The 24723-nt window shown below is 37.4% G+C and overlaps 1 protein-coding gene and 1 non-coding gene across 3 annotated transcripts; one reads left to right on the forward strand and one right to left on the reverse strand.

Annotated features, from left to right (window-relative positions):
- On the forward strand, positions 1-24121 carry HORMAD1 (HORMA domain containing 1). 2 transcript variants are annotated; one of them, XM_010387248.2, is made up of 15 exons: positions 1047-1249; positions 2626-2691; positions 4996-5140; positions 7279-7342; positions 7840-7876; positions 9970-9990; positions 10253-10279; positions 11826-11893; positions 12383-12534; positions 13980-14236; positions 16844-16910; positions 17022-17098; positions 17829-17912; positions 21709-21780; positions 23457-24121. In XM_010387248.2, exons 2-15 carry the CDS (start codon positions 2659-2661, stop codon positions 23535-23537), a joined length of 1185 nt encoding a protein of 394 aa, XP_010385550.1. In that variant the 5' UTR covers positions 1047-1249; positions 2626-2658; the 3' UTR covers positions 23538-24121. The 2 variants fall into 2 exon arrangements, with proteins under 2 accessions (XP_030792368.1, XP_010385550.1); XM_030936508.1 differs by lacking the exons at positions 1047-1249; positions 23457-24121 and adding an exon at positions 1-502 and having other exon boundaries at positions 21709-22178.
- On the reverse strand, positions 19919-20025 carry LOC115899350. Its single transcript, XR_004059079.1, has one exon. It is a non-coding gene; the product is annotated as a U6 spliceosomal RNA (small nuclear RNA).
- Positions 24122-24723: the final 602 nt, after the last annotated feature.

Consider the following 24723-nt stretch of genomic DNA (forward strand, 5'->3'; position numbering starts at 1 on the left):
CCTCCGCCTAATTTTTTTATTTTTTGTAGAGGCAGGGTCTCACTTTGTTGCCCAAGCTTATCCCCAATTTCTGGTCTCAAGCAAACATCCCGCCTCAGCCTCCCAAAGTGCTGGGATTAGAGGCATGAGCCACCACATCCAGCCAACGTAACTTTTATACACATGGAAAACTAACAAATTTGTGTAATGTGCTTTATTGTGTTATTTGCTTTATTGGATGGTCTGGAACTGAACTTGCAATATCTCCAAGGTATGCCTGTAATTGAATGTTTACACTGGTAAGAAATGTATTTGGATATATAATAACCTGTAAACTAAGAAGCTTGTACTACTGAATAATCTCCAACTATTAATACCTACCTACTCTGATCTTATTTTATTTCTAAAAGAGACAAATTACATTCAAAGCCATCCATTGTCCCCAATGACATAACGCAGTGGAAATAGCTAAGTAGAAGACTGCTAAAGCAACTGGTTTCCTGAAGACACAGGAGACTGGAAGGTGGGAGTGCAATTTGTAGTAGTTCCAATAACAAAATCAAAAGTCAGCCAGGTGTGGTGGCTCACACTTGTAATCCCAGCACTTTGGGAGGCCTAGGGAGGCGGGTCACCTGAGGTCAGGAGTTTGACACCGGCTTGGCTAACATGGCAAAACCCTCTCTCTACTAAAAATACAAAAATTAGCTGGGTGTGGTGATGGGCGCCTGTAATCCCAGCTACTTGGGAGGCTGAGGCAGGAGAATCGCCTGAACCCTAGAGGCAGAGGTTGCAGTGAGCCAAGATCATGCCACTGTACTCCAGTCTGGGCGACAAGAGCAAACCTCCGTCGAGAGAGAGAGAGAGAGAGAGAGAGAGAGAGAGAGAGAGAGAGAGAGAGGGAGGGAGGGAGGAGGGAGGGAGGGAGGGAGGGAGGGAGGGAGGGAGGGAGGGAGGGAGGGAGGGAGAGAGAGAGAGAGAGAGAGAGAAAGAAAAGAAAGAAAATCAAAAGTCAGAAAACAATCAGAAATTACTTCCCCCTTCTGTCTGACTTCTCCCTGCCTGAGACGTGGCGCTGAGCCTTCCCGTGTCTGAGGCTCCCAGTGCGCCTTGCGCTGCGCTTTGGCGGGAAAGGTGACCTTAACCGGGGGTCAAAAAGTCACTGTCGCGCCCCAGCGGGTGACCGTTGAAAGAAAGCGCATGCGCATCGGGCAGAGCGCGTGCAGCCTCTTGCAGCTCTTCTGGTCTCCGGTGCCCGCCCCTCAGACGTAATGTAATATATATTAGTGTGTATATATGTGTGTGTGCGCGTATATTTTACTTTTTAATCTCTTTTTCTGTCAGCTTCCCCCTACTTTTAAGTTTCTTAAGGTCTTAGTGGTAAAACATTTGCGGGAAAAATGTATACCCACTTACTTGTCAACAGAGGTTCTTGAGATCGGGTGAGTAGGGACGGCGAATTCAGGATTTGTCAGAATAAATTTAAACGTTTAACGTAAATAGGTTCTTCCATGAAGTTTGCCTCTTTTTCAGTAAACTCTTCAAGCTGAATTATCTGATTAAGAAAAGTGAAATTGGGGCCGGACACGGTGGTTCACGCCTGTAATCCCTCCAAGTTGGGCGGCTGAGGCCGGAGGATCATTTGAGACCAGCCTGACCAACATGGCGAAACCCCGTCTCTACTAAAAATAGAAAAAAAAAAAATAGCGGCCGGGCACAGTGCTTCATGCCTATGACCCCAGCACTTTGGGGGCCGAGGCGGGTGGTTCACGAGGTCAAGAGTTCAAGACCAGCATGGCCAACATGGTGAAATCCCGTGTCTACTAAAAATACAAAAATTAGCTGGATGTGGTGGCACGCCTGGGGTCCCAGCTGAGGCAGGAGAATCACTTGAACCCGGAGGCGGACGTTGCGGTGAGCCGAGATCGCCCCATTACACTCCAGCCTGGAGACAGAGCGAGACTGCATCTCGAAAAAATGAAAAATAAAAAGAAATAAAACTAAAAAAATTTAGAGGGTTTGCCAGGCAGTTTTTTATTACTGAACACCTGCGTGTACAATGTTGTCTGTGTTTGAATGTGTATAGGGAATAAAAATAGGAAGATTGTGCCTTTTTTTTTTTTTTTTTTTGAGACGGAGTCTCGCTCTGTCGCCCAGGCTGGAGTGCAGTGGCGCGATCTCAGCTCAATGCAAGCTCCGCCTCCCGGGTTTACGCCATTCTCCTGCCTCAGCCTCCCGAGTAGCTGGGACTACAGGCGCCCGCCACCTCGCCCGGCTAGTGTTTTGTATTTTTTAGTAGAGACGGGGTTTCACCGTTTTAGCCAGGATGGTCTCGATCTTCTGACCTCGTGATCCGCCCGTCTCGGCCTCCCAAAGTGCTGGGATTACAGGCTTGAGCCACCGCGCCCGGCCTCCAACAGTTTCTTAATAACCCTTTTGTTTGAGACTTGCTAGTCAAATGGCTTCAAATCAGGACCCTACTCAAAATAGTTCTACTGCAGTATCGACCTCTATGTTTTTGAAGATTTTATTTTAATTAAATAAATTCAAATTTATTCACATAAAATTCTGTTGAATTTTATATGTGGTAAACTGAAATGTTAGAGAAAAAAATGAGCTCTAAGTTAAAGCTTGTATTTGTGTCACAAGGTTGAATTAAAGAAAATACTTTATCAGAAGAAGATGGCCACTGCCCAGTTGCAGAGGACTCCCATGGTATGATTTCTTGTATTTTGATATATCTTAATGTAGCCGCTTTTATTGTTTCTTGAAGTCTCAGCTACTCTGTTGTCACATTTGGAAGTTAGGGCTCAACTATTTGAGGGTTTTATAATACCAGGAAACTGCATGTTTTAAGAAATGAAGATATTTGCTAAAGTATTTTGAATTAATTGAAAGTTCTATTGGATGTTTGCTGCATTGAATTAAATTGCTCATTCACATTTAATTTACATTAGATATTAATGAATACTGCTTTGTTGCTTTGATGAAATTATTGTTCATAGCGGTCCACCTCCAGAACATGAATGTTCAATATATAAGCAGAATAAAAATAAATAAATAAGAAAATGAGGCCAGCTGGGCGCGGTGGCTCACGCCTGTAATCCCAGCTATGAAGGTGACTGAGGCAGGAGAATCACTTGAACTCAGAAAGGGGAAGTTGCAGTGAGCCGAGGTAGTACCACTGCACTCCAGCCTGGGTAACAGTGAGACTCTGTCTCGGCAAAAAGAAGATTAATAGGCCGGGCGCGGTGGCTCAAGCCTGTAATCCCTGCACTTTGGGAGGCCGAGACGGGTGGATCACAAGGTCAGGAGATCGAGACCATCCTGGCTAACGCGGTGAAACCCCATCTGTACTAAAAAAATACAAAAAACTAGCTGGGCGAGGTGGCGGGCGCCTGTAGTCCCGGCTACTCAGGAGGCTGAGGCAGGAGAATGGCGTAAACCCCGGAGGCGGAGTTTGCAGTGAGCTGAGATCTGGCCACTGCACTCCAGCCTGGGCGACAGAGCAAGACTCTGTCTCAAAAAAAAGAAAAAAGAAAATTAATGTTTGTAACCCAGAGACAAATATGCGTTTGTTATCTTTATATAGGATTTTGCATTACACTTAATCTCTGTTAAACCTACTCAGTGACTAAAGAGAAAAATCAATGTTATCTATCCACGTATTATGCATTTACAGGCAATTAATCTGCAAGGGGATTCTTAGGATTTTCAGGTACTTTTTGAGCTGAGGCTGAGGTGAGAGGATCGCTTGAGCCCAAGAGTTTGAGATCAGCCTGGGTAACATAGTGAGACCTCATCTCTATGGGAAAAAAAACGTTAGCCAGGCATGGTGGTGCATGCCTGTAGTCTCAGCTACTTTAGAGGTTGTGCGAGGATATATGAAATGTCATATATGAAATGTCTACAATATGCAAATTTATAGGGACAGAAAGGCTAGTGGGTGGGACATGGGATGGGATAAGGGACAGGGAGTGATTGCTAATTGGTATGGGTTTCCTTTTTGGGATGAAGAAAATGCTATGAAATTGATGGTGGTGATTGTTGCACACACACCTCTGTGAATAAACTAAAAACCATTAAACTGAAAAACACTTTATATGGGTGTCCCAAAAAGGTGTTTTTAAAATACCAGCCACGGGAACCCAGGAGGCGGAGCTTGCAGTGAGCCGAGATCGCGCCACTGCACTCCAGCCTGGGCGACAAAGCGAGACTCCGTCTCAAAAAAAAAAAAAAATAAAATAAAATAAAATACCAGCCACTACTAATATTTGTTTTATTTATCCTCAAAATACTAGTATTTGATATGTTTGAATATAATCTGAAGAATTATATAATTATTCTATACTTTTTTTTTGAGATGGAGTCTCACTTTGTCACTCAGGCTGGAGTGCAGTGGCGCAATCTTGGCTCACTGCAACCTCTGCCTCCTGGGCTCAAGCAATTCCCTGCCTCAGCCTCCCAGGTAGCTGGGATTACAGGAGTAGCTGGGTTTACAGGCGTCTGCCACCATGCCCAGCTATTTTTTGTATTTTTAGTAGAGATAGGGTTTCACCATTTGGCCAGGCTGGTCTTGAACTCCTGACCTAGTGATCCACCCGCCTCAGCCTCCCAAAGTGCTGGGATTACAGGTGTGAGCCACTGCACCTGGCCTATACTTTTTTAATGAAATAGTTTGTGCCCATCAACTTGCATCCAATTGAGGTTGTAGGCAGCTGTGATCGTGCCACTGCACTCCAGCTGGGTCAATAGATTGAGACCCTATCTCAATTTTTTAAAAAATAAAAAAAATTAAAAAGATTTTTAGGTACTTTTTGCATGTGTCCTTTAGGCTATTACCCTAGAAACACCCTCACATTTTACATCCCGCTGTGACTTTTGGGGGATTACTAACCAATATAGGGAGGAATTCTTGGGGCAAGTACTATGCTTATACAAAATTAGATCTATGTTAAGAGAAACTACTTTATTTTTAATAAATTTAAATAAAGTGTTCTATTTTCCCTTGAATTTTAGAGTGCACTGGTATTTCCCAATAAGATATCAACTGAACACCAGTCTTTGGTGTTAGTGAAGAGGCTCCTAGCAGTTTCAGTATCCTGTATCACATATTTGAGAGGAATATTCCCAGAATGCGCTTATGGAACAAGATATCTAGATGGTAATATAATATTTATTTTAAAGCTTTATTTTAAAATGGTATTTTTATTTTTGCTTGCTCTAAAACTATAATTTTTGACTTAGAAATTTTATTTTAATAGAAGCTTTATTAATACAATTCATATACCTGACAGTTCACTTGTTTAAAAGTGTACATTTCAACGATTTTTAATAAATTCCCAGAGTTATACAACGATCACCACAGTCAATTTTAGAACATTTCTTCATCCCAAAAAGAAACTCCATACTCATTAAGCCACTATACACTTCCCCTCAACATTCCCAGTCCTAGGCAATCACACACTTTCTGTCTGTACAGATTTACTTATTCTGGATATTTCATATAAATGAAATAATATAAAATGTGGTCCTGTCCAGGTGCAGTGACTCATGCCTGTAATCCCAGCACTTTGGGAGGCTGAGGCGAGCGGATCACAAAGTCAAGAGATAGAGACCATCCTGGCCAACATGGTGAAACCCGTGTCTACTAAAAATACAAAAATTAGCCAGGCATGGTGGTGCATGCCTATAGTCCCAGTTACTTGGGAGGCTGAGCAGGAGAACTGCTTGAACCCGGGAGGTGGAGGTTGCAGTGAGCCAAGATTGAGCCACTGCACTCCAGCCTGGTGACACAGCAAGACTGCGTCTCAAAAAAAAAAAAATTGGTCCTTTGTGACTGGCTTTCAACTAGCATGTTTTCAGGGTTCCTCCATATTGTCACATGGATAAGTGCTTCATCCCTTTTTGTTGCTGAATAATGTTCTATTGTATGGCTGTACCACATTTTACTTATCCCTTTACCAGTTGATGAACATTTGGGTTCTCTTTTTGGCTATTATGAATAATGCCACATTGATGTACATGTTTTTGTTTGGATACCTAAATGGTTTTAAAATATATATATTCAATACCTTTAGAAGCACTTAATCATAAAATTTTTCCTCAGTTTCTCAAGTATAATTTTAACTGAAATTATGCTTATAATGATGAAAGAAATTGATAGAAAACATTCTGTTATTTATAACTTTATATAGTAGTAGTGTATGTTCTTGTGCTATTTTAAGGAAGTAAAAATACAGCCAGGGCCAGGCATGGAAGCTCATGTCTGTAATCCCAGCACTTTGGGAGGCTGAGGCAGGAGGATCACTTAAGGCCAGGAGTTCAAGATGAGCCTGGTCAACATAAGGAGACTCCATCTCTGTTTTTTTAATTAAAATAATAATAATACAGTCAGTTTATACTACAATAACTTATTTCTCAGTACATTATACATGCATAATATTATACACCAGTTATGTGCTGGGCAATATGGTAAGCACTATGTTATGTACGATATCTTGCTAATTCATGTAACAGTCCTGCAAATACCTGTTTTTCAAATAAGGAACTTGAGGATATGAGATACTCTCAGTGTTTCCACTGTGTTACATGTTGCTTCTTTGCAGGCCTCTTTGTTTTTGATAGCCAGTTAACTTTTTGGCCTTTGCAGGTATTTAACTGGGATAAGATTCTAAGATTCTTGTATAACAATGGCATGGAAGCAACTTATCTAATTTTATGGATTCCATAATTTTTTTATGAAATGTTTTTGTACCCATCAACTTGCATCCTAATTATTATGCTGGCATTTTATAATAAATATTAAAAGACTACTTTCATATAACCTTTCTTCCTTTAATTACATTGATAATATTAATCATCTGGGTATTAATTATTGCTATTAATAATTTACCTGTGCTGGGCACGGTGGCTTACGCTTGTAGTCCCAGCACTTTTGGAGGTCGAGGCAGGCGGGTCACCTGAGGTCAGGAGTTCGAGACTAGCCTGGCCAACATGAGAAAATCCTGTCTCTACCAAAAAATACAAAAATTAGCCGGTCATGGTGGCACACCTGAAGTCCCAGCTACTGGGGAGGCTGAGGTGGGAGAAAGGCTTGCCTTGGGAGGCAGAAGTTCCAGTGAGCCAAGATCATCCCACTGCACTCCATCCTGGGTGATGGAGTGAGACCCTGTCTCAAAATAATAATAATTGTAATTATAATTTACCTGTAATACACAGCTGAATAAAATAAACTTCATTTAAAATTTCTAGTTGTTTACTTTTCTTAAGTAACTCTATATTTCATCTTTTTGTGTTTAGATCTTTGTGTCAAAATACTGAGAGAAGATAAAAATTGCCCAGGATCTACACAGTTAGTAAAATGGCAAGTAAAAGAATACCTAAAGAGAGAAAATTATTTTTTCTTATATTACTTTTTTTTGTACCTTGGATACCTTCTGGTGTTTAACCAAATTTTAGTGAATCACCCTTTAATGCTAGATAGCATTTTTGTAGGTCATTAAGTTTTCCACTGACGTTTTCCTCTCCTTGAAGTCTGGGTATTTAGAAAAATAAATTTTAAAAATAAATGTTCCTTTATTTTATGCCGCATGCAAGCAGGCTTTATTTATTTTATTATTGTTCCCCACAAATAGCTATCAGACATTTTGTATTTTCCCTTCCATCCCTGTCCATCATTTTACATTTCTACAACATTGTTTTTTATGTTTTGTCTTGTTTAAAGCTAGTTAATAAGAAGGGAGCTTTAATAAAACATTTTTGTATTATTTAGTAATGAGATAATATGGAAATTTATGAAAATAACTCTTTTCTGGAAATGCATTCAGTCTAAAAATGAATCCTTGATTTTTTTTTTTTTAGGATGCTAGGATGTTATGATGCTTTACAGAAAAAATATGTAAGTCTTGCAATCTCTCTATCCTTTTTTTCTATAGTTTGTGATCTACAAATCTAACTGGAATCATCATGTAGTAAAACATTCATTTGAACTAACTTGAGTGTAAGTCAGTCTGAGTTACTGAAAAGCCTAAACATTTGAATATTTTAAAGACTAATCATCAAGTCATTTAAAGCTAATGGAATTAATACTAAACAAACTTTTCCAAGCTAGTTTTTTAAACACTTATTTGTATTAATAACACATGTTAACTTATAAAAAATTAATGAATTAAAGAGTCTTTTCAAATAGTTTATTCATTAGTTTCACATGCCCTCTACAAACTTGTTTATAGTAATAATTTAATAAATTATTTCCTTATTAGGGTTCAAAAATAAATTTCCACATAATCTAGGTTGAATTGTCACAAATTCTGAATTAGCAAAATTAAGAAGGTTTTAAGATGGATTGTAAGCCTTTTTGCATACTTAGTATAATTTAGTATCAACATGTATAATGAAGTCCAGCACTAGGCTAATTGTGAAGAAGATAAATTTTTATTCATGGTTCCTAACCTTCCCCATTAAGGTGTAGTAAGTATTGAGCGCCTGTTATGTGCTAGGCATTTCTTCTAGGTAGGAACTGGTTAAGCTAACAGTGATCAACAAAACAAAGAGAGTCCCTTGTATAGTAGGAAAACAAGTAGTTAATAAAACAAATCACATACTTTTCAATAATGTTAAATGCCATTAAAATTTTTAGCAAAAGTATGTGGTAAATGGAAAGGTAAGGTAACTTTAGATGGGATGGTCATAGGAGCTTTTCTGAGGAAGTGACATTTAAGAGACCTGAATGAGAAGAAACCAGCTAGGCACTGATTTTAGGAGAGAATATTCCCAGCAGAGCAGCAAATGCAAAGAATTGGAAGGAAGTTTAGAGAGTTCCAGGAAAAAAAGAAGGCCAATATGACTGAGGGCAATTGTGCAGTGGGGGTGAATAACATGAGATGAGCCTGGGCAGATAAGCAGGGCCAGAGCACTCAGTGGATTTTATTTTAGGTGCAAAGAAAAGCCATTCGAAGGTTATATGTAGAAATGTAATATTTGATTTACATTTAAAAATTGTTTTAGACCAGGCATGGTGGCTCACACCTGTACTCCCAGCACCTTGGGAAGCCAAGGCAGGTGGATCACCTGAGGTCAGGAGTTTAAGACCAGCCTGGCCAACATGTTGAAATCTTGTCTCTACTAAAAGTACAAAAATGAGCTAGGCGTGGTGGCATGCCTGTAATCCCAGCTATTCAGGAGGCTGAGGCAGGGGAATCACTTGAACCTGGGAGGTGGAGGTTGCAGTAAGCTGAGATCATGCCACTGTACTCCAGCCTGAGGAACAGAGTAATACTCTGTCTTAAAAAAAAAAAAAATGTTTTAAATCACTTTGCCCACAACTTAGAGAATCTGCTGTAGAAGAGAATAAGATTGGGAGTAAGGAGAATAGCACCTAGGCCATTACTGTAGTACTGGTGAGAAATAATGGTTGCTTAGACCAGGATAGCAGAGAGAGGAGATTCAGAATAGATTTGGCAGTAGAACTGATTGGATTTGTTGATGGACTGGCTGTGTAATATAAGGAAAAGATCAGAATCAAGGATGACTCTTAGATTTTTGGCAGATCATTTGATTAAATTATTTTCTATGATTTTCTTTTCCTATGGTCTCCAAAACTTCCTCCCTGGGGCCCTGAACTCTCAGCTGTTTCTTTTTTCAAAATCAGTTCTCATTGTTTTCAGTATAACACATATATTGTGTTATTTCACAATATATATTTTTTTCCTTGTAACTGGCAGTAATGTCCTTTTTGCTTACATCAATGAAATAAAGTGCTGACATGAATTTCAATCATCAGTGATTTTACTAGCAACAGATATTTCAGGGGATAGGGAAGCATATCTAAGGTACTACATTATAGGCATTGATCTTATGCAGTCAAGATCTGCAATGATTATTTGTTATTAGGAATACATGTTGAAATAGGACAAAGAATTCTTATGATTCATAATGAAAAAATATTTTGTAGACTACAAGTAAGATTTTTTGTTCTTTGTTGTATTTCAGCTAAGGATGGTTGTTCTAGCTGTAAGTATTTTTAAATTGTGTGTTCTTTTTAAAATGCTGCCAACTTTGGCCTTGCTTAATTAAATAACACTAAAACTATCAATTGATTATGTCACATTATTGGAATAACTGATCTAGTCAATGGAATGAAAAAGTAATATTTTGGGTGGTCATTTTTATTTGTTTGTTTTGCTGAGTTCACATGAAGTTTAGTCTAAATGTCTTAATTTTGCTCTTGAATACTTAGCCTTAGATAACTCAATTGTAAATTGTTTTTAAATAGGTATACACAAACCCAGAAGATCCTCAGGTAAGTGTGCTTGAGTTACTAATGAAACATAATGCCTCTAATATCTAAAAATAACATAAAACATAATATAAGAATATCTTATGCTTTTAATTATGCTTTAATCAATATACTTTCATATATATTTTCACATTTGAACTTCATAAAATTCTTCTGAGGTAAGGCAGGGCTTGGATTGTTACCTTTAAACAGATTAACATGACAGAGATTATGTGACTGATCTTAGGCCACAAAGCTTACAAACTGTTAGAAATGACTTAAATCTCCTGACGTCTAATTCTTTACAGTATTTTTTATACTATATTTTAGAATTATGAAAGGGCTTGAGTTTTAGGAAAGTAAGAAAGTCATCTTTAAACTTAGAATATTCATCCCAATTCAGTCATGGCTAACTATTTATCTTACAATTAAAGGAAAGAAGGCAGAACATGAAAGGGAAAACCGGAAGATAAGAAACAAGGGGGAAAGATCTACTGAGTGCTTACTCTATATTAGGCTCTGTTCTTTGGGGCTTTATGTGCATTATCTCATTTATTCATCCCAGCTTTCATGAGGTAACCACTATTAGCATCTCCACTCTACAAATTAGGAAATCTAGGTACAAGGGGTTTCTTGCCTAAGGTCATAGTGGCAGAAGAGGCAGAACCAGGTTTTGAACCTAGGAAGGCCAGTTCACGATTTGGGTGTTTACCCATTAGGCTATAGTTGTTATAATGTTTCATTCAGTCAAGGAGAGGTAGATTTAAACTGGTGTTAAAAATAGATGTTTAAAAACATCACTATGTAAGCAATGAAATATAAAGAAAACAATAAAAGTTTTCACGCTTCAGGAGGGCTGAGAATGTGTCTTTTCTTTGATACTCACACCTGCCATTAATGCTTAATATGTGTCCATGCTGACAAAGCAGATCATTTGGGTAAAGGCTGTGAATTAATAGATTGTTCAGAAAACTAATTGATTGTTCAGAAAATGTTCATTTATTTTCATATGTTTTATAATTAGTGCATTTTTTCTATCAGTAAATTAGCAACCTTGTAGATACAATAACAACATTTATTGAATGTTTACTATATGTCAGGTACTTTATAAAGTACCCTGTATAAATTATCCCATTTGTGAATATTTATTCACAACTACCAATGAAATATGTACTATCTTTAATCCCTTTTTTAGCTGGGGAAACTAAAACTGAAACTAAGGCTTAAGTGGCATGCCTGTGGTTACAGTATAGCAAAGATTTAAGCCCTGTGTTAGCCACTCTGCTGAGGTATGTTGCCTCCCTTATCTGCCTGCTAAGGAGTTCCTTCCATGTGGTATAAATAACATACATTAAAATGAGTTGGGAAATAAATGTCTCTCCAAGACTGAAGCCCCATACCCAAACCATGAACACTGAACATGAGGAATCAAAAGCTTCAATGGACCTATAGGGATTAATATGGCAGAAAAAAAGTATTGACTAAATGTTGAGTCATACAAAACAGAATATAGCTATTTAGCAGCTGGTACTGAATATCAGAAACATAACTGCAATATTTTCTGTTTAAGACAATTTCAGAATGTTACCAATTCAAATTCAAATATACCAATAATGGACCACTCATGGACTTCATAAGGTATTGTTCTATAGTTTTCTTTTTGTATTACAGATTACCACTTATTCATATTAATGCTATATCGCTAAACTTCAGGATTCATTCTGAAACTGCAGGGTCATCCCCAATTAACCATCAAGATGTGGCTATGCAAAATGGAGTGATGACTTGGAATAGCTTCAAGCCAGGATTCTGTGGTTAATTATAAGCAATTTTAATTGTGGAAAGAGAACTTAGGTGATTAGAAATATAGAAATACAATTTTAAAACATCATTTGCTTTCTTTAAACACTTTATATAAAATGCATTTAAGTAAAATTAAGTTATTGATTTCTAGCAATGATATTAATATTAAAATTTTATAATAGTGACATTAAAACACATGGTAACTTTCAAGTTAACAGCTTAATGCTATAATAGAAATCAGAATCTCAAATAGTTAAAATGTAAAGTTATGATACTAGAAGCCACAGGTTTCATAAAAGAAGTTAATATGTGATTCTCTTCTAGTAAAAACCAAAGCAATGAATCTAGCATGTCATCTACCGACACCAAGAAAGCAAGCATTCTCCTCATTCGCAAGATTTATATCCTAATGCAAAATCTGGGGCCTTTACCTAATGATGTTTGTTTGACCATGAAACTTTTTTACTACGATGAAGGTACTATTTGCAATACATCCTGTTTCAGTTGGTACCTATGTTTTATTATTATTGAAACAATTGGTTTCCATTCCTAATATTTTTAGCACCTAAATTTTTTGAAATTATAAAATTTACATTTAATATCACTATTCAAAAAGAAAGATTTGCAAAATTAAGCTTTAAAATAGATGCTTCTCTAGTGATAGGAACAAATCCATGTGAAGTATAACCTCACTCAATTAAATCAATTTAACAATGAGTTAACAGTTTTCACTTATCAGATTGGTAAAATGTGTTAACCCATTATTGATAAGGATTTGGGGAAACAGGAACTTTTTTCTTTTTTGGAGAGTGAGTCTTGCTCTGTCTCCCAGGCTGGAGTGCAGTGGCACAATCTCAGCTCACTGCAGCCTCCACCTCCTGGGTTCAAGCGATTCTCCTGCCTCAACCTCCTGAGTAGCTGGGACTACAGGCATTCGCCATCATGTCTGGCTAATTTTTGTATTTTTAGTAGAGATGGGGTTTCACCGTGTTGGCCAGGCTAGTCTTGAACTCCTGATCTCAAGTGATTCACCCACTTTGGCCTCCCAAAGAACTGGGATAACGGGCATAAACCACCGCACCCGGCCAAGCAGGCACTTTTATACACTTGAAGGACTGTATACAGGTTCTACATTTTTAGAGGACAATTTGGCAGTATCAGAATTTTAAATCTTTAATCCAGAAATTCTATAGTGAGAAAATTATATTGAAAATATAATTGTGCAAATATGCAAAGTTATATAAGGATTTTGGTTATAGCATTGGCTAAAATAGGAACAAACTGGAAACAACTTGAGTGTCCTTCATTGGGGACTGAGTAAATAAATTATAGTCCATCTGCATAATAGAATACTATACAAGTTGTTAAAAAGAAGGTGCTGATAAATTATATTATCCAAGATATATTATTAAGTTAAAACCAGCTAGATATGGAACAGTATGATCTCATTTGTGTTTTTTAAGGAATTTTATATGTATTTCCTAAAACCTATGTAAATATGAAATATCTTTTATTATATGCATGTCTTCTAGAAGAACATAAAGCAACAAAAATAACAACTAGCATTTATTGAGTATTTACTATGTGCCAGTTCTGTTCTCAACATTTTACAACACTTTATTTTATTCCCACAATGACCCTGTGAAGTAGGTACTATTATTTTCACTATTTGACAGATGAGAAAATCAAATCAGGGATGAAAAAAATTTACTCAAGGTCACGGACAGTCAAGTGAAGAAAACAAAGCTTACCTTTAGGGAATAAAATGGGGACTTGGACATAGTAGGAGAGTGATTCTTATGTTTTGCATTATGCCCTTATATACTATTTGAAATACCCGCAATCTGCATGTGTTTTTATAATAATAATAATATTTTCTTTAATTTCATGAACAGCACAGTTTACACTTACTTTTTTGCAGTTACACCCCCAGATTACCAGCCTCCTGGTTTTAAGGATGGTGATTGTGAAGGAGTTATATTTGAAGGGGAGCCTATGTACTTAAATGTGGGAGAAGTCTCAACACCTTTTCACATCTTCAAAGTAAAAGTGACCACTGAGAGAGAACGAATGGAAAATATTGATTCAACTATACTATCACCAAAACAAATAAAAACACCATTTCAAAAAATCCTGAGGGACAGAGATGTAGAAGATGAACAGGAGCATTATACAAGTGTAAGTGTATTTCAAGAGTTATAAAGAACAATAATAACAAATGTTCTACTCAATTCTGAAGATTTGTTATAGCTCCCATTAACATTTGTGTAAATTCTGTATTATAATCATGAACTCAAGGTTGGAAGGGTCCTTAAAGTCTAGGCCTATGGTTTTAAAACTTTTTATTTAGTCCAAACATTATACTAGAACTTAAAAGCACAACTATTCTGGTTGAAGCAGGGTATGTTCCTGAAGGCTCTGCCACTCCATATGTCACTTACCTTCATAGTGGACTCTGAGGAAACCCCTCGGACTCTAGGGCATAATTTGAAAAGCATTGCACTAGTCCAACCCCTGGCTAATGATGGAATCTTTTCTACGACATCCCTATTAAGTGTTCAGGTAGCCTGTGCTTGAATTTCTCTAGGTCCTGGAAAGTAACTGTTCTGAAGCAGCCTGGAAGTTCCTGGAAGTCAGGAAGTATCTTATTCAACTTTTTAATCATCCTGTGCCTAGCACTTGGATTTGTAATTAGTGCATCCTAAGTATTAGTCGAGTGAATGGATGAATAGAAGTATAAAAGAGTTTTTTTGTTGCCTTACTTCCAGCAAATGTGAAAGTCATTATTGCTTTAATCTTTCAGGGATTAACATTATATCCTTTAATCTCACTTCTCTTGTTTTCCCTGTCTCAATTTATTCTAAATTATGACTACAATACTTATGTACAGAGATTCACTATTCTGATTAGGCTCTCTGACCACATCTTTACACATGGAAAATTCAATCAATTTTCAACCAATTCAGTCAAAGAAAAAAAACTTTTTTCTAAGACCTAAATCCCAGTCTTGCTTTATAACAAATATGGCTGAGGTGTTTGTAGCATTCTTGAAAATATTTAAATCTCTTTCACATGTATCACAAAGGGAACAATAATTGTAATGTAGACATTAAACCTGTTGCTATTTTTACCATAACATGACTGAGCTTATCCTTCAATAACTCTCTGAAGAGTTTTTATTGCATGTGTATATACATATATATTTATTTATTTTATTTTATTTTATTTTATTTTATTTATTTTATTTTTTTTTTTTTGAGATGGAGTCTCGCTCTGCCACCCAGGCTGGAGTGCAGTGGCTGGATCTCAGCTCACTGCAAGCTCCGCCTCCCGGGTTCACGCCATTCTCCTGCCTCAGCCTCCCGAGTAGCTGGGACTACAGGCGCCCGCCACCTCGCCCGGCTAGTTTTTTGTATTTTTTAGTAGAGACGGCGTTTCACCGTGTTAGCCAGGATGGTCTCGATCTCCTGACCTCGTGATCCGTCCGTCTCGGCCTCCCAAAGTGCTGGGATTACAGGCTTGAGCCACCGCGCCCGGCCTATTTTATTTTATTTTATTTTATTTTATTTTATTTTATTTTATTTTATTTTATTTTTTTTGAGACAGAGTTTCGCTCTTGTTGCCCAGGCTGGAGTGCAATGGCACGATCTCAGCTCACAGCAATCTCCACCACCCTGGTTCAAGCGATTCTCCTGCCTCAGCCTCCTGAGTAGCTGGGATTACAGACATGCACCACCATGCCCGGCTAATTTTGTATTTTTAGTAGAGACAGGGTTTCTCCATGTTGGTTAGGCTGGTCTCAAATTCCCAACCTCACGTGATCCGCCCACCTCTGCCTCCCAAAATGCTGGGATTACAGGCATGAGCCACCACTCCTGACCGAAAGTTGTGTATTTTTATCATTTGTCCTTAAAGCAACCCTGCAAAATAAAGAAAAATAGTATTTTATACTTTATTTGGATTAATAAATTGCCTTTTGATAGTAATTCTAGGAACACTTTTATTTCTAGTAAGTATAAGGTGGTTGTAGGTTTTTGGGGTTTTTTGGTTTGTTTGTTTTGTTTTGTTTTGTTTTTTGAGACAGAGTCTTGCTCTGTTGCCCAGACTGGAGTGCAGTGGCAGATCTTGGCTCACTGCAACCACTAGCCTCCTGGGTTCAAGGTATTCTCTTGCCTTAGCCTCCTGAGTAGCTGGAATTACAAGCATGTGCCACCATGCCGGGCTAATTTTTGTATTTTTAGTAGAGACGGGATTTCACTGTTAGCCAGCCTGGTCTCCAACTCCTGATCTCAAGTGATCTGCCCACCTCAGCCTTCCAAAGTGCTGGGATTACAGGTGTGAGCCATTGCGCCCAGCCTGGGTTTTTTTGTTTGTTTGTTTTTGAGACAGGGTCTCGTTCTGTCTCCCACGCTGGAGTGCAGTGGGATGATCACAGCTACTGCAGTCTCAAACTTCTGGGCTCAAGCGATCCTCTCACCTCAGCCTCCTGTGTAGCTGGGACCACAGAAACATGCCACCACACCTGGCTAATTTTTAAAATTTTTTCATAGAGATGAGGTCTCATCATATTGCCCAGGCTAATCTGGAACTACTAGTCTCAAGCAATCCTCCATCCATGGCCTTCCAAAGTGCTAGGAATACAAGCATGAGCCACCATGCCCAGCCAGTAGTTTTATATTGTATTTAGCCTTCACATGAAACAAATTTGTTCATAAATGCTTTCTGCTCACTTGTTTTAATTCCTTCTTGAAATGTGTCCATTTTTTTCTTCACATAATTATATAGGATGATTTGGACATGGAAACTAAAATGGAAGAACAGGAAAAAAACCCTGCATCTTCTGAACTTGGAGGTAAGAAGTTAATGAAAATGTACATTAACTCACTTCCAACTCAATTTTATACCCGTTTAATTTTTTTCTTTTTTCTTTCTTTCTTTCTTTCTTTTTTTTTTTTTTTAACAGAACCAAGTTTAGTTTGTGAAGAAGATGAAATTATGAGGTCTAAAGAAAGTCCAGATCTTTCCATTTCTCATTCTCAGGTATAAACTTGATAGTTCCATCTCACTTTTGTTTTGTTCAAAGGACAGTTGCTTATATGCTATTTTTTTATTTTTCAGATTTTCTTATTCCAGGTCTTTTAGATTAAATTCAATATTTAGAATGCTTATTATCAACTAACAACTAAATCTGGCAATTATATGTTGATGAATTTTGGGTATATTACTGGTGAATTTGTTTAGTAATAAAACTAAATACTATTGGTAGAATCTGAGAATTTCAGAGCTAGATAGAATCTTATGCAGTTATTTATTCCGCCCTGCTTCATATTTATAAATGGAATATGTAATACATTTGTGTTGCCTTGGAGCATACATGTTTTATTTTCCTTTTCAAATACAGTAAAATCCTGAAATAAGAGATGTAGGTTATATGAACTTAGAAATAACATGATTGATGATTGATTGTCTACCTTCCTCTGCCCAGCCCATTTCTCAAATGAGTAGACTAAATTTCTGGTCTTCTGGAAGGGTGATGCCTGGTGATTATTTGGTACTTTCTCTGTTCAGTGGTTGGCCAATTATGTAAAGTGTCAGTTTCACTATCTTTACTTTTGTGCTTTTTGTACAGTATGAACCAACTCAAAATTATTGGTTTTAACTTAACAAAACCCTAAATTTTATGTGGTTAAATTTTTGGACTCCATTTATTGTGTTATGAAAAGGTTTTATTATACTAAGTTATATTTTTTGTAATTCTTTTCTTTTTTAGGTTGAGCAGTTAGTCAACAAAACATCTGAACTTGATATGTCTGAAAGCAAAACAAGAAGTGGAAAAGTCTTTCAGAATAAAATGGTAAATATCTCTTTAGGTTTGTTTTCCATTCTAACCTTGTAACTCCCCCATATGTGAGTTTATTTTAATATTCATTTATTAGACCAATATTTACTAAGTACCTATTATGTGTCAGGTATTTTACTAGGTGCTTAGGATATAACCTGAATAACACATACTTCTTGGTCTTAGCTAAAGTTTAGTAACTGGAAATAAACAAGCAATGATATAGAGCCGTTATAGAAGTCTGAACAGGCTACATAGGCACAAAGAAAGGAATGGTTAATTTTACTGAAGGTATATTAAAGAGAGGGACCCAGGAAAGGTTTTGGGAAGAAATGATACTATCATCCAGACTTCCAGAGAAATTTCCTAGAATGCCAGAATGTTCCCATGCTTGATCTTTTTTTTTCCTTTTTAAATTTCATTTAATTTAAGTTCCAAGATACATGTGCAGGACGTGCAGGTTTGTTACATAGGTAAACGTGTGCCATAGTGGTTTGCTGCACCTATGAATCTATTACCTAGGTATTAAGCCCCACATGCATTAGCTATTCATTCTAATGCTCTCCCTCCCTCCAACCCCCTGACAGGCCCCAGTGTGTATTTTCCCCTCTTTGTGTCTATGTGTCCTCATGGTTTAGCTACCATTTATTATTATTATTATTATTATTTTTTTTTTTTTTTTTTTTTTGAGACGGAGTCTTGCTCTGTCTCCCGGGCTGGAGTGCAGTGGCCGGATCTCAGCTCACTGCAAGCTCCGCCTCCCGGGTTCACGCCATTCTCCTGCCTCAGCCTCGAGAGTAGCTGGGACTACAGGCGCCCGCCACCTCGCCCGGCTAGTTTTTTTTTTTTTTTTTTTTTTTTTTTTGTATTTTTAGTAGAGACAGGGTTTCACCGTGTTAGCCAAGATGGTCTCGATCTCCTGACCTTGTGATCCCCCGTCTCGGCCTCCCAAAGTGCTGGGATTACAGGCTTGAGCCACCGCGCCCAGCCACCATTTATTATTATTATTATTTTTTTTTGAGACGGAGTCTCGCTCTGACGCCCCAGGCTGGAGTGCAGTGGCTAGATCTCAGCTCACTGCAAGCTCCGCCTCCCGGGTTTACGTCATTCTCCTGCCTCAGCCTCCCAAGTAGCTGGGACTACAAGCGCCCACCACCTCGCCCGGCTAGATTTTTGTATTTTTTAGTAGAGACGAGGTTTCACCGTGTTAGCCAGGATGGTCTTGATCTCCTGACCTCGTGTTCCGCCCATCTCGGCCTCCCAAAGTGCTGGGATTACAGGCTTGAGCCACCGTGCCCGGCGTTAGCTACCATTTATAAGCGAGAACATGTGGTGTTTGGTTTTCTGTTCTTGTGTTAGTTTGCTGAGGATAATGACTTCCAGCTCCATCCATGTCCCTGCAAAGGACATGATTTCATTTCTTGTTATGGCTGCGTATTTTCTTTATCCAGTCTATCACTGATGGGCATGTGGGTTGAGTCTGTTTTTGCTATTGTGAATAGTGGTGCAATGAACATACAGGTGCATGTGTCTTTGTAATAGAATGATTTATATTCCTCTGGGTATATACCTAGTAAAGGGATTACTGGGTCAAATGGTATTTCTGTTTCCAGGTCTTTGAAGAATCACCACACTGTCTTCCACAATGGTTGAACTAATTTACATTCCAACCAACAGCATAAAAGTGTTCCTATTTCTCTGTAGCCTTGCCAGCATCTGTTGTTTCTTAACTTTTTAATAATCACCATTCTGACTGGCATAAGATGGTATCTCATTGTGGTTTTGATTTGTATTTCTCTAATGATCAGTGATGTTGAGTGTTTTTCATATGTTTGTTGGCCACATAAATGTCTTCTTTTGAGAAGTGTCTGTTCATCCCCTTTACCCACTTTTTAATGGGGCTGTTTGTTTTTTTCCCTTAAATTTGTTTAAGTTCCTTGTAGATTCTGGATATTAGGCCTTTGTCAGATGGATAGATTGTGGAAATTTTCTCCCATTCTGTAGGTTCTCTGTTCACTCTGAAAAATATGGAATGCTTCATGAATTTGCATGTCATCCTTGTGCAAGGGACAGGCTAATCTTCTCTATATCGTTCAAATTTTAGTATATGTGTTGCTGAAGTGAGCACCACGCTCAATCTTATAAATTGAGTTTCTTGTTAATAAGACATTGCAAAACAATATTTTGTATATACCTTGCATAAAATGAATCTCATATTCTTAAGGGAAAAAATCACTGCTTTATTTTAGCTTTTGGTATGAATTATACTAAATCAAAATTCATATTTGATTTTAGACCTTTAAATTACTCTCAAAGGTTCATTGGGGTGAAGAAAAAGCATTCTGTAAAACACATAAAATATCCAAAGTTTAGGAAATAAAGAGCTCACTGTGTTAGTGGTGTGCTAGAACATTTCTTCCCAACTCCTCACTCAGAGATATCATGTTGGTAGCTTAAATTGGACATGTTGGTAGTATTCACAGCACAGAAATCAGCAAATGCCTCAAGGTTTGTTTCTCTCCTAGAGCTGATTATTAAACATTTATCAGAACACTACTCATTATAGTGCCATTTTTAAGTGTCTTCCTCCACCCCTATTCTCAATGGGAAGTTAGAACTGGCAGAAGGCAGCATTCGAATGAGTATGCTCATGAAAGCGAGAGATAAAGGAATGTCAAGATTTACTACTTCTAGAAGCAAAACGTTCATCCTATCCAGGTTATATGTGGGATGAATAACCTTTACTAGGATATAGGGATAGAGACCAGCATCTTAAAAATTATTAAGCAAGATCTCATTGTAATGTAACATTAAGATTCTTTGGGGACATAAATTTATTTCTGAAATTGCACATGTTTTGGGATATGAACTCTGAGCCAGTGTACTCCTGATTTTGAGAATTATTACTGAATTGTGGTTAGAAAAGGGCAAGAAATGAAAATATTCATTATTATATATACTAAGGAATTATCATTGGAAAGGTCATTTCAAGCATCAGAAAAGAAGTCTGTCCTTTTAGAGAATAGTTACATGACTGACACCTAATCATTAGTCATTTTCCAATATTCATTTTAATAACTATATATACAGCATTATTCACAATAGCCAATAGATGGGAAAAACCTAAATATACATCAACAGATGAATGGATAAAAAAATGTGGTATATTCATACAATTGAATATCAGCCATAAAAAAAATGAAATGCCAATACATCCTACAACTTAGATGAACCTTGAAAACATGCTAATTAAAGGAAGTTACTCACAAAAGTCCACATATTATTCCATTCATTTGAACGTCAGAACAGGGAAAGCTATTGAGACAGTCTTAAGGCTGGTGGGAGGATGGCAGAATAAGAGAGTGATAGCTAAGGGATATGGAGTTTGTCTTTAGGGTGATGAAAGTGATCTAAAATTGATTGTGGTGATGGTTGTACAACTCTGAATGTACTGAAAATCATTGAATTGTACACTTATAAATGGGTGAATCATATAGTATCTAAATTATATCTCAATAAAGCTGTTTTTTTAAAAAAATTATATATCCAGTTGGGCACTGTGGCTCATTCCTGTAATCCCAGCACTTTGGCAGGCTGAGGCAGGAGGATCGCTTGAGGCCAGAAGTTTCAGGCTGCAGTGAGCCATGATAGTGCCACTGCATTCCAGCCTGGGTGACAGAGGGATACCCTGTCCCTAAAAACTAAATAAATAAATACGTAAATATCGCATATTGTTGCATAAGATTGAAAAATCAAGTGTTGGCTGTTCTTTGAGAAATAACCAATTAGTAATTATTCTATCTTTGTGGAGGCAAATGGAAATCAACCAGTGAAATCTTCCAAAGAAAATCGGAAGAGAAGTCAACATGAATCTGGGAGAACAGTAAGTCTTATGATAATGTATAGTTTGAATACAATGGCAAGTATCAGAATATCATTACTACAGATTAAATTTAAAATGATGAATTTGATCTCTCTCAATGTACCTGAGAGCTCTGATATTCAAATTTTGTTTAAATATATTTTGTTGTAAAAATCGAGGTGATTTTGAAATAAGATGCCTTATGTTGGTTTATTAGTTTTTTCCATGTAAACATCTCCTGTCTCATTCCATGAATGATTTAAAGTAATTGGAGGAATTTATAATATAAAATAAAAATCGGCTGGGCACAGTGGCTCACGCCTGTAATCCCAGCACTTTGGGAGGCTGAGGTAGGTGGATCATGAGGTCAAGAGATCAAGACCATCCCGGCCAACATGGTGAAATCCCATCTCTACTAAAAATACAAAAAAAAATTAGCTGGGCGTGGTGGCCACGCCTGTAGTCCCAGCTACTCGGGAGGTTGAGGCAGGAGAATCGCTTGAACCTGGGAGGCGGAGGTTGCAGTGAGCCAAGATCGCGCCACTGTACTCCAGCCTGGTGACAGACCAAGACTCCGTCTTAAAAAAAAAAAAAAAAATCGGGCCGGGCGCGGTGGCTCAAGCCTGTAATCCCAGCACTTTGGGAGGCCGAGACGGGCGGATCACGAGGTCAGGAGATCGAGACCATCCTGGCTAACACGGTGAAACCCCGTCTCTACTAAAAAATACAAAAATCTAGCCGGGCGAGGTGGCGGGCGCCTGTAGTTCCAGCTACTCGGGAGGCTGAGTCAGGAGAATGGCGGGAACCCGGGAGGCGGAGCTTGCAGTGAGCTGAGATCCGGCCATTGCACTCCAGCCTGGGCCACAGAGCGAGACTCCGTCTCAAAAAAAAAAAAAAAAAAAAAAAAAAATCAGTGCCAGGAAAAATATAAGTAGAATGAGAAAGTGACAATACAAGAATATTAAGGCAATTTTGTTTATATAGAACTGAAATTGGGCCACAAATTTGATCTGAGCTTTCTAGAGACCAAAACTGAAGTAGAAGGAGGATAAGTTACTAAATACATGTGTTCCCTAAAAATATAGGGTCTCCTCCTAGTACCTCTGGAGAAAAAAATCTTTTCCTGACTTAAACCCTATAGTTGTTTCATATTTAGAACCTTATTTTACGAAATCAGATAATGTATTTGCCATTTCTGAGATAATTATGCATATTTTTCCAACCAGATATTTTAGTATTATTAGTAGGTTAGAATTAGACAACTGAAAACTTAAGACTACTGTTAAAACTCAAATGTTAACATCCCAAGAGTACAAAAGCAAGACATGATTTAAATCTTACATGATTCCAAGGTAGAATGTTTTTCTATTTGTAGTTCATTTTTAAATCTTTTTCCCTTCTTATTCCTCTGAAATATTTGGCTATTTTGAGGACACAATGTTAAATCTATCTTCTCACTACTACAGCAACCCTACTGAAAATTATACATTTTGCAAGTATATACTTTCAGCAGCCATTGGAAGATGTTAATAATAAATTTTACTCTACTTTTAAGAAACCCAGATATAGTTATGCTAGGTATGCTAGGCATAATTTTTTTTAAAAAGGAGAGAAATCTCAGATACATGAAAAAATCTACAATTAAAGACATTTAAACAGGAAAGTATCTATTCTTAGTAGTTGTTTTCTTTTGACAGGTCCTCCATCACTTTGATTTTTCTAGTCAAGAGTCAGTGCCAAAAAGGAGAAAGTTTAGTGAACCAAAGGAACATATATAAAAATTATTTTTCTTCTGCAGGTTTGTGGAGTTCTTCTCAACATTTAAACTGAAGGACCCTATATTATATTTCCCTAACTCTGAAGATGTATATGTAGTTTAAAGCAGTTTGTACACTAAAATTAAGTTCTTGGCTGGCCGTCATATTGTGGTCCTCAATCTTGAGATAAATCCAGTAGAACTTTCGAATAAAAGCAAAAGTACAAATGTCATAATTGATTCTGTAATAAGTAAAATTTGAAAATTGATTTTGTTCATTATCTACTTAATATTTCCATTAAATATATACTGTTAAGGCCCTCTAAGGTCATTTTTCTAAACAGTAATGTTTACTTTGGTATTAAAATTTGGTATGCATTCACTTTCTACTTATGTTAAAATTATACCATTTAACTGGCTCTTTTGTCATTGTGCTACTAAAACAATGTTCTTCAATATTTTGATATAATGTATTAATATTTTAATATGCAATGTACAATTTAAAAATTGGTGCTTTACCTTTACTATACTTTTTTTTTTTACAGGACAAAAAGACTGATTTTTAAAGTATGGCATTTTTTGCAGCATAAATAAAATATTGTTCAGTACGTAGGCCGTTTCATCGCTTCTAATTTTTATTTAAGTAGCAGGAAATATGGCTCCATTCATTTGAAAGGCTGGTAGAAGGATGGGGGGATAGGGAATACTAATTTTTAGATGATTTTGGTAGCTATTACTTTTGCAAGAAGAGTTGAGCACACTTTCTAGAATTTTTGAGTGGTAGTATGAAAAATGCTGTGCTTTTAATGAGAAACCTGGGAGCTAGTTCCAGCCTTGCCTGCTTTCTTTGCTTTAGAAAAAGGAAGACTTAAAACTTGGTCTCTTTGCCTCTTGTAGTTTCAGCAGCCATATTCCAAAAACATACACTATCCATGGGTTTGTCAGTAATAAACGCTATAGGGAATGCTGGTAGGTATGCGATGGTAGAAATGTATTCATCCTGTTTAAGGTTAACCATATAAACGTACACAAACTGACCCAGATCATGTTTTTCTGGAACAGTCAAGTCAAGGATAAACTGACTGCCAGAAACAACCAGTGTAAAAATATTTATTTATTCTTAGCTGTATTGCTTGGATCCCAACACATCTCACTTAATTGTCCCAGTATATGCTACTACAGCAACACACCTGCTACACTGAAATTGA

Source organism: Rhinopithecus roxellana, chromosome 8 (genome assembly GCF_007565055.1).
Source record: "Rhinopithecus roxellana isolate Shanxi Qingling chromosome 8, ASM756505v1, whole genome shotgun sequence".
NCBI classification, from domain to species: Eukaryota; Metazoa; Chordata; class Mammalia; order Primates; family Cercopithecidae; genus Rhinopithecus; species Rhinopithecus roxellana.

Excerpts from the sequence above, each read along its gene's own strand:
- HORMAD1 (XM_030936508.1), top strand. The coding sequence starts at position 2,659 with ATGGCCACTGCCCAGTTGCAGAGGACTCCCATG. Across the intron at positions 16,911-17,021 it reads TGCATCTTCTGAACTTGGAG|AACCAAGTTTAGTTTGTGAA; the intron begins GTAAGAAGTTAA and ends TTTTTTTAACAG. Across the intron at positions 17,099-17,828 it reads TTTCCATTTCTCATTCTCAG|GTTGAGCAGTTAGTCAACAA; the intron begins GTATAAACTTGA and ends TTTCTTTTTTAG.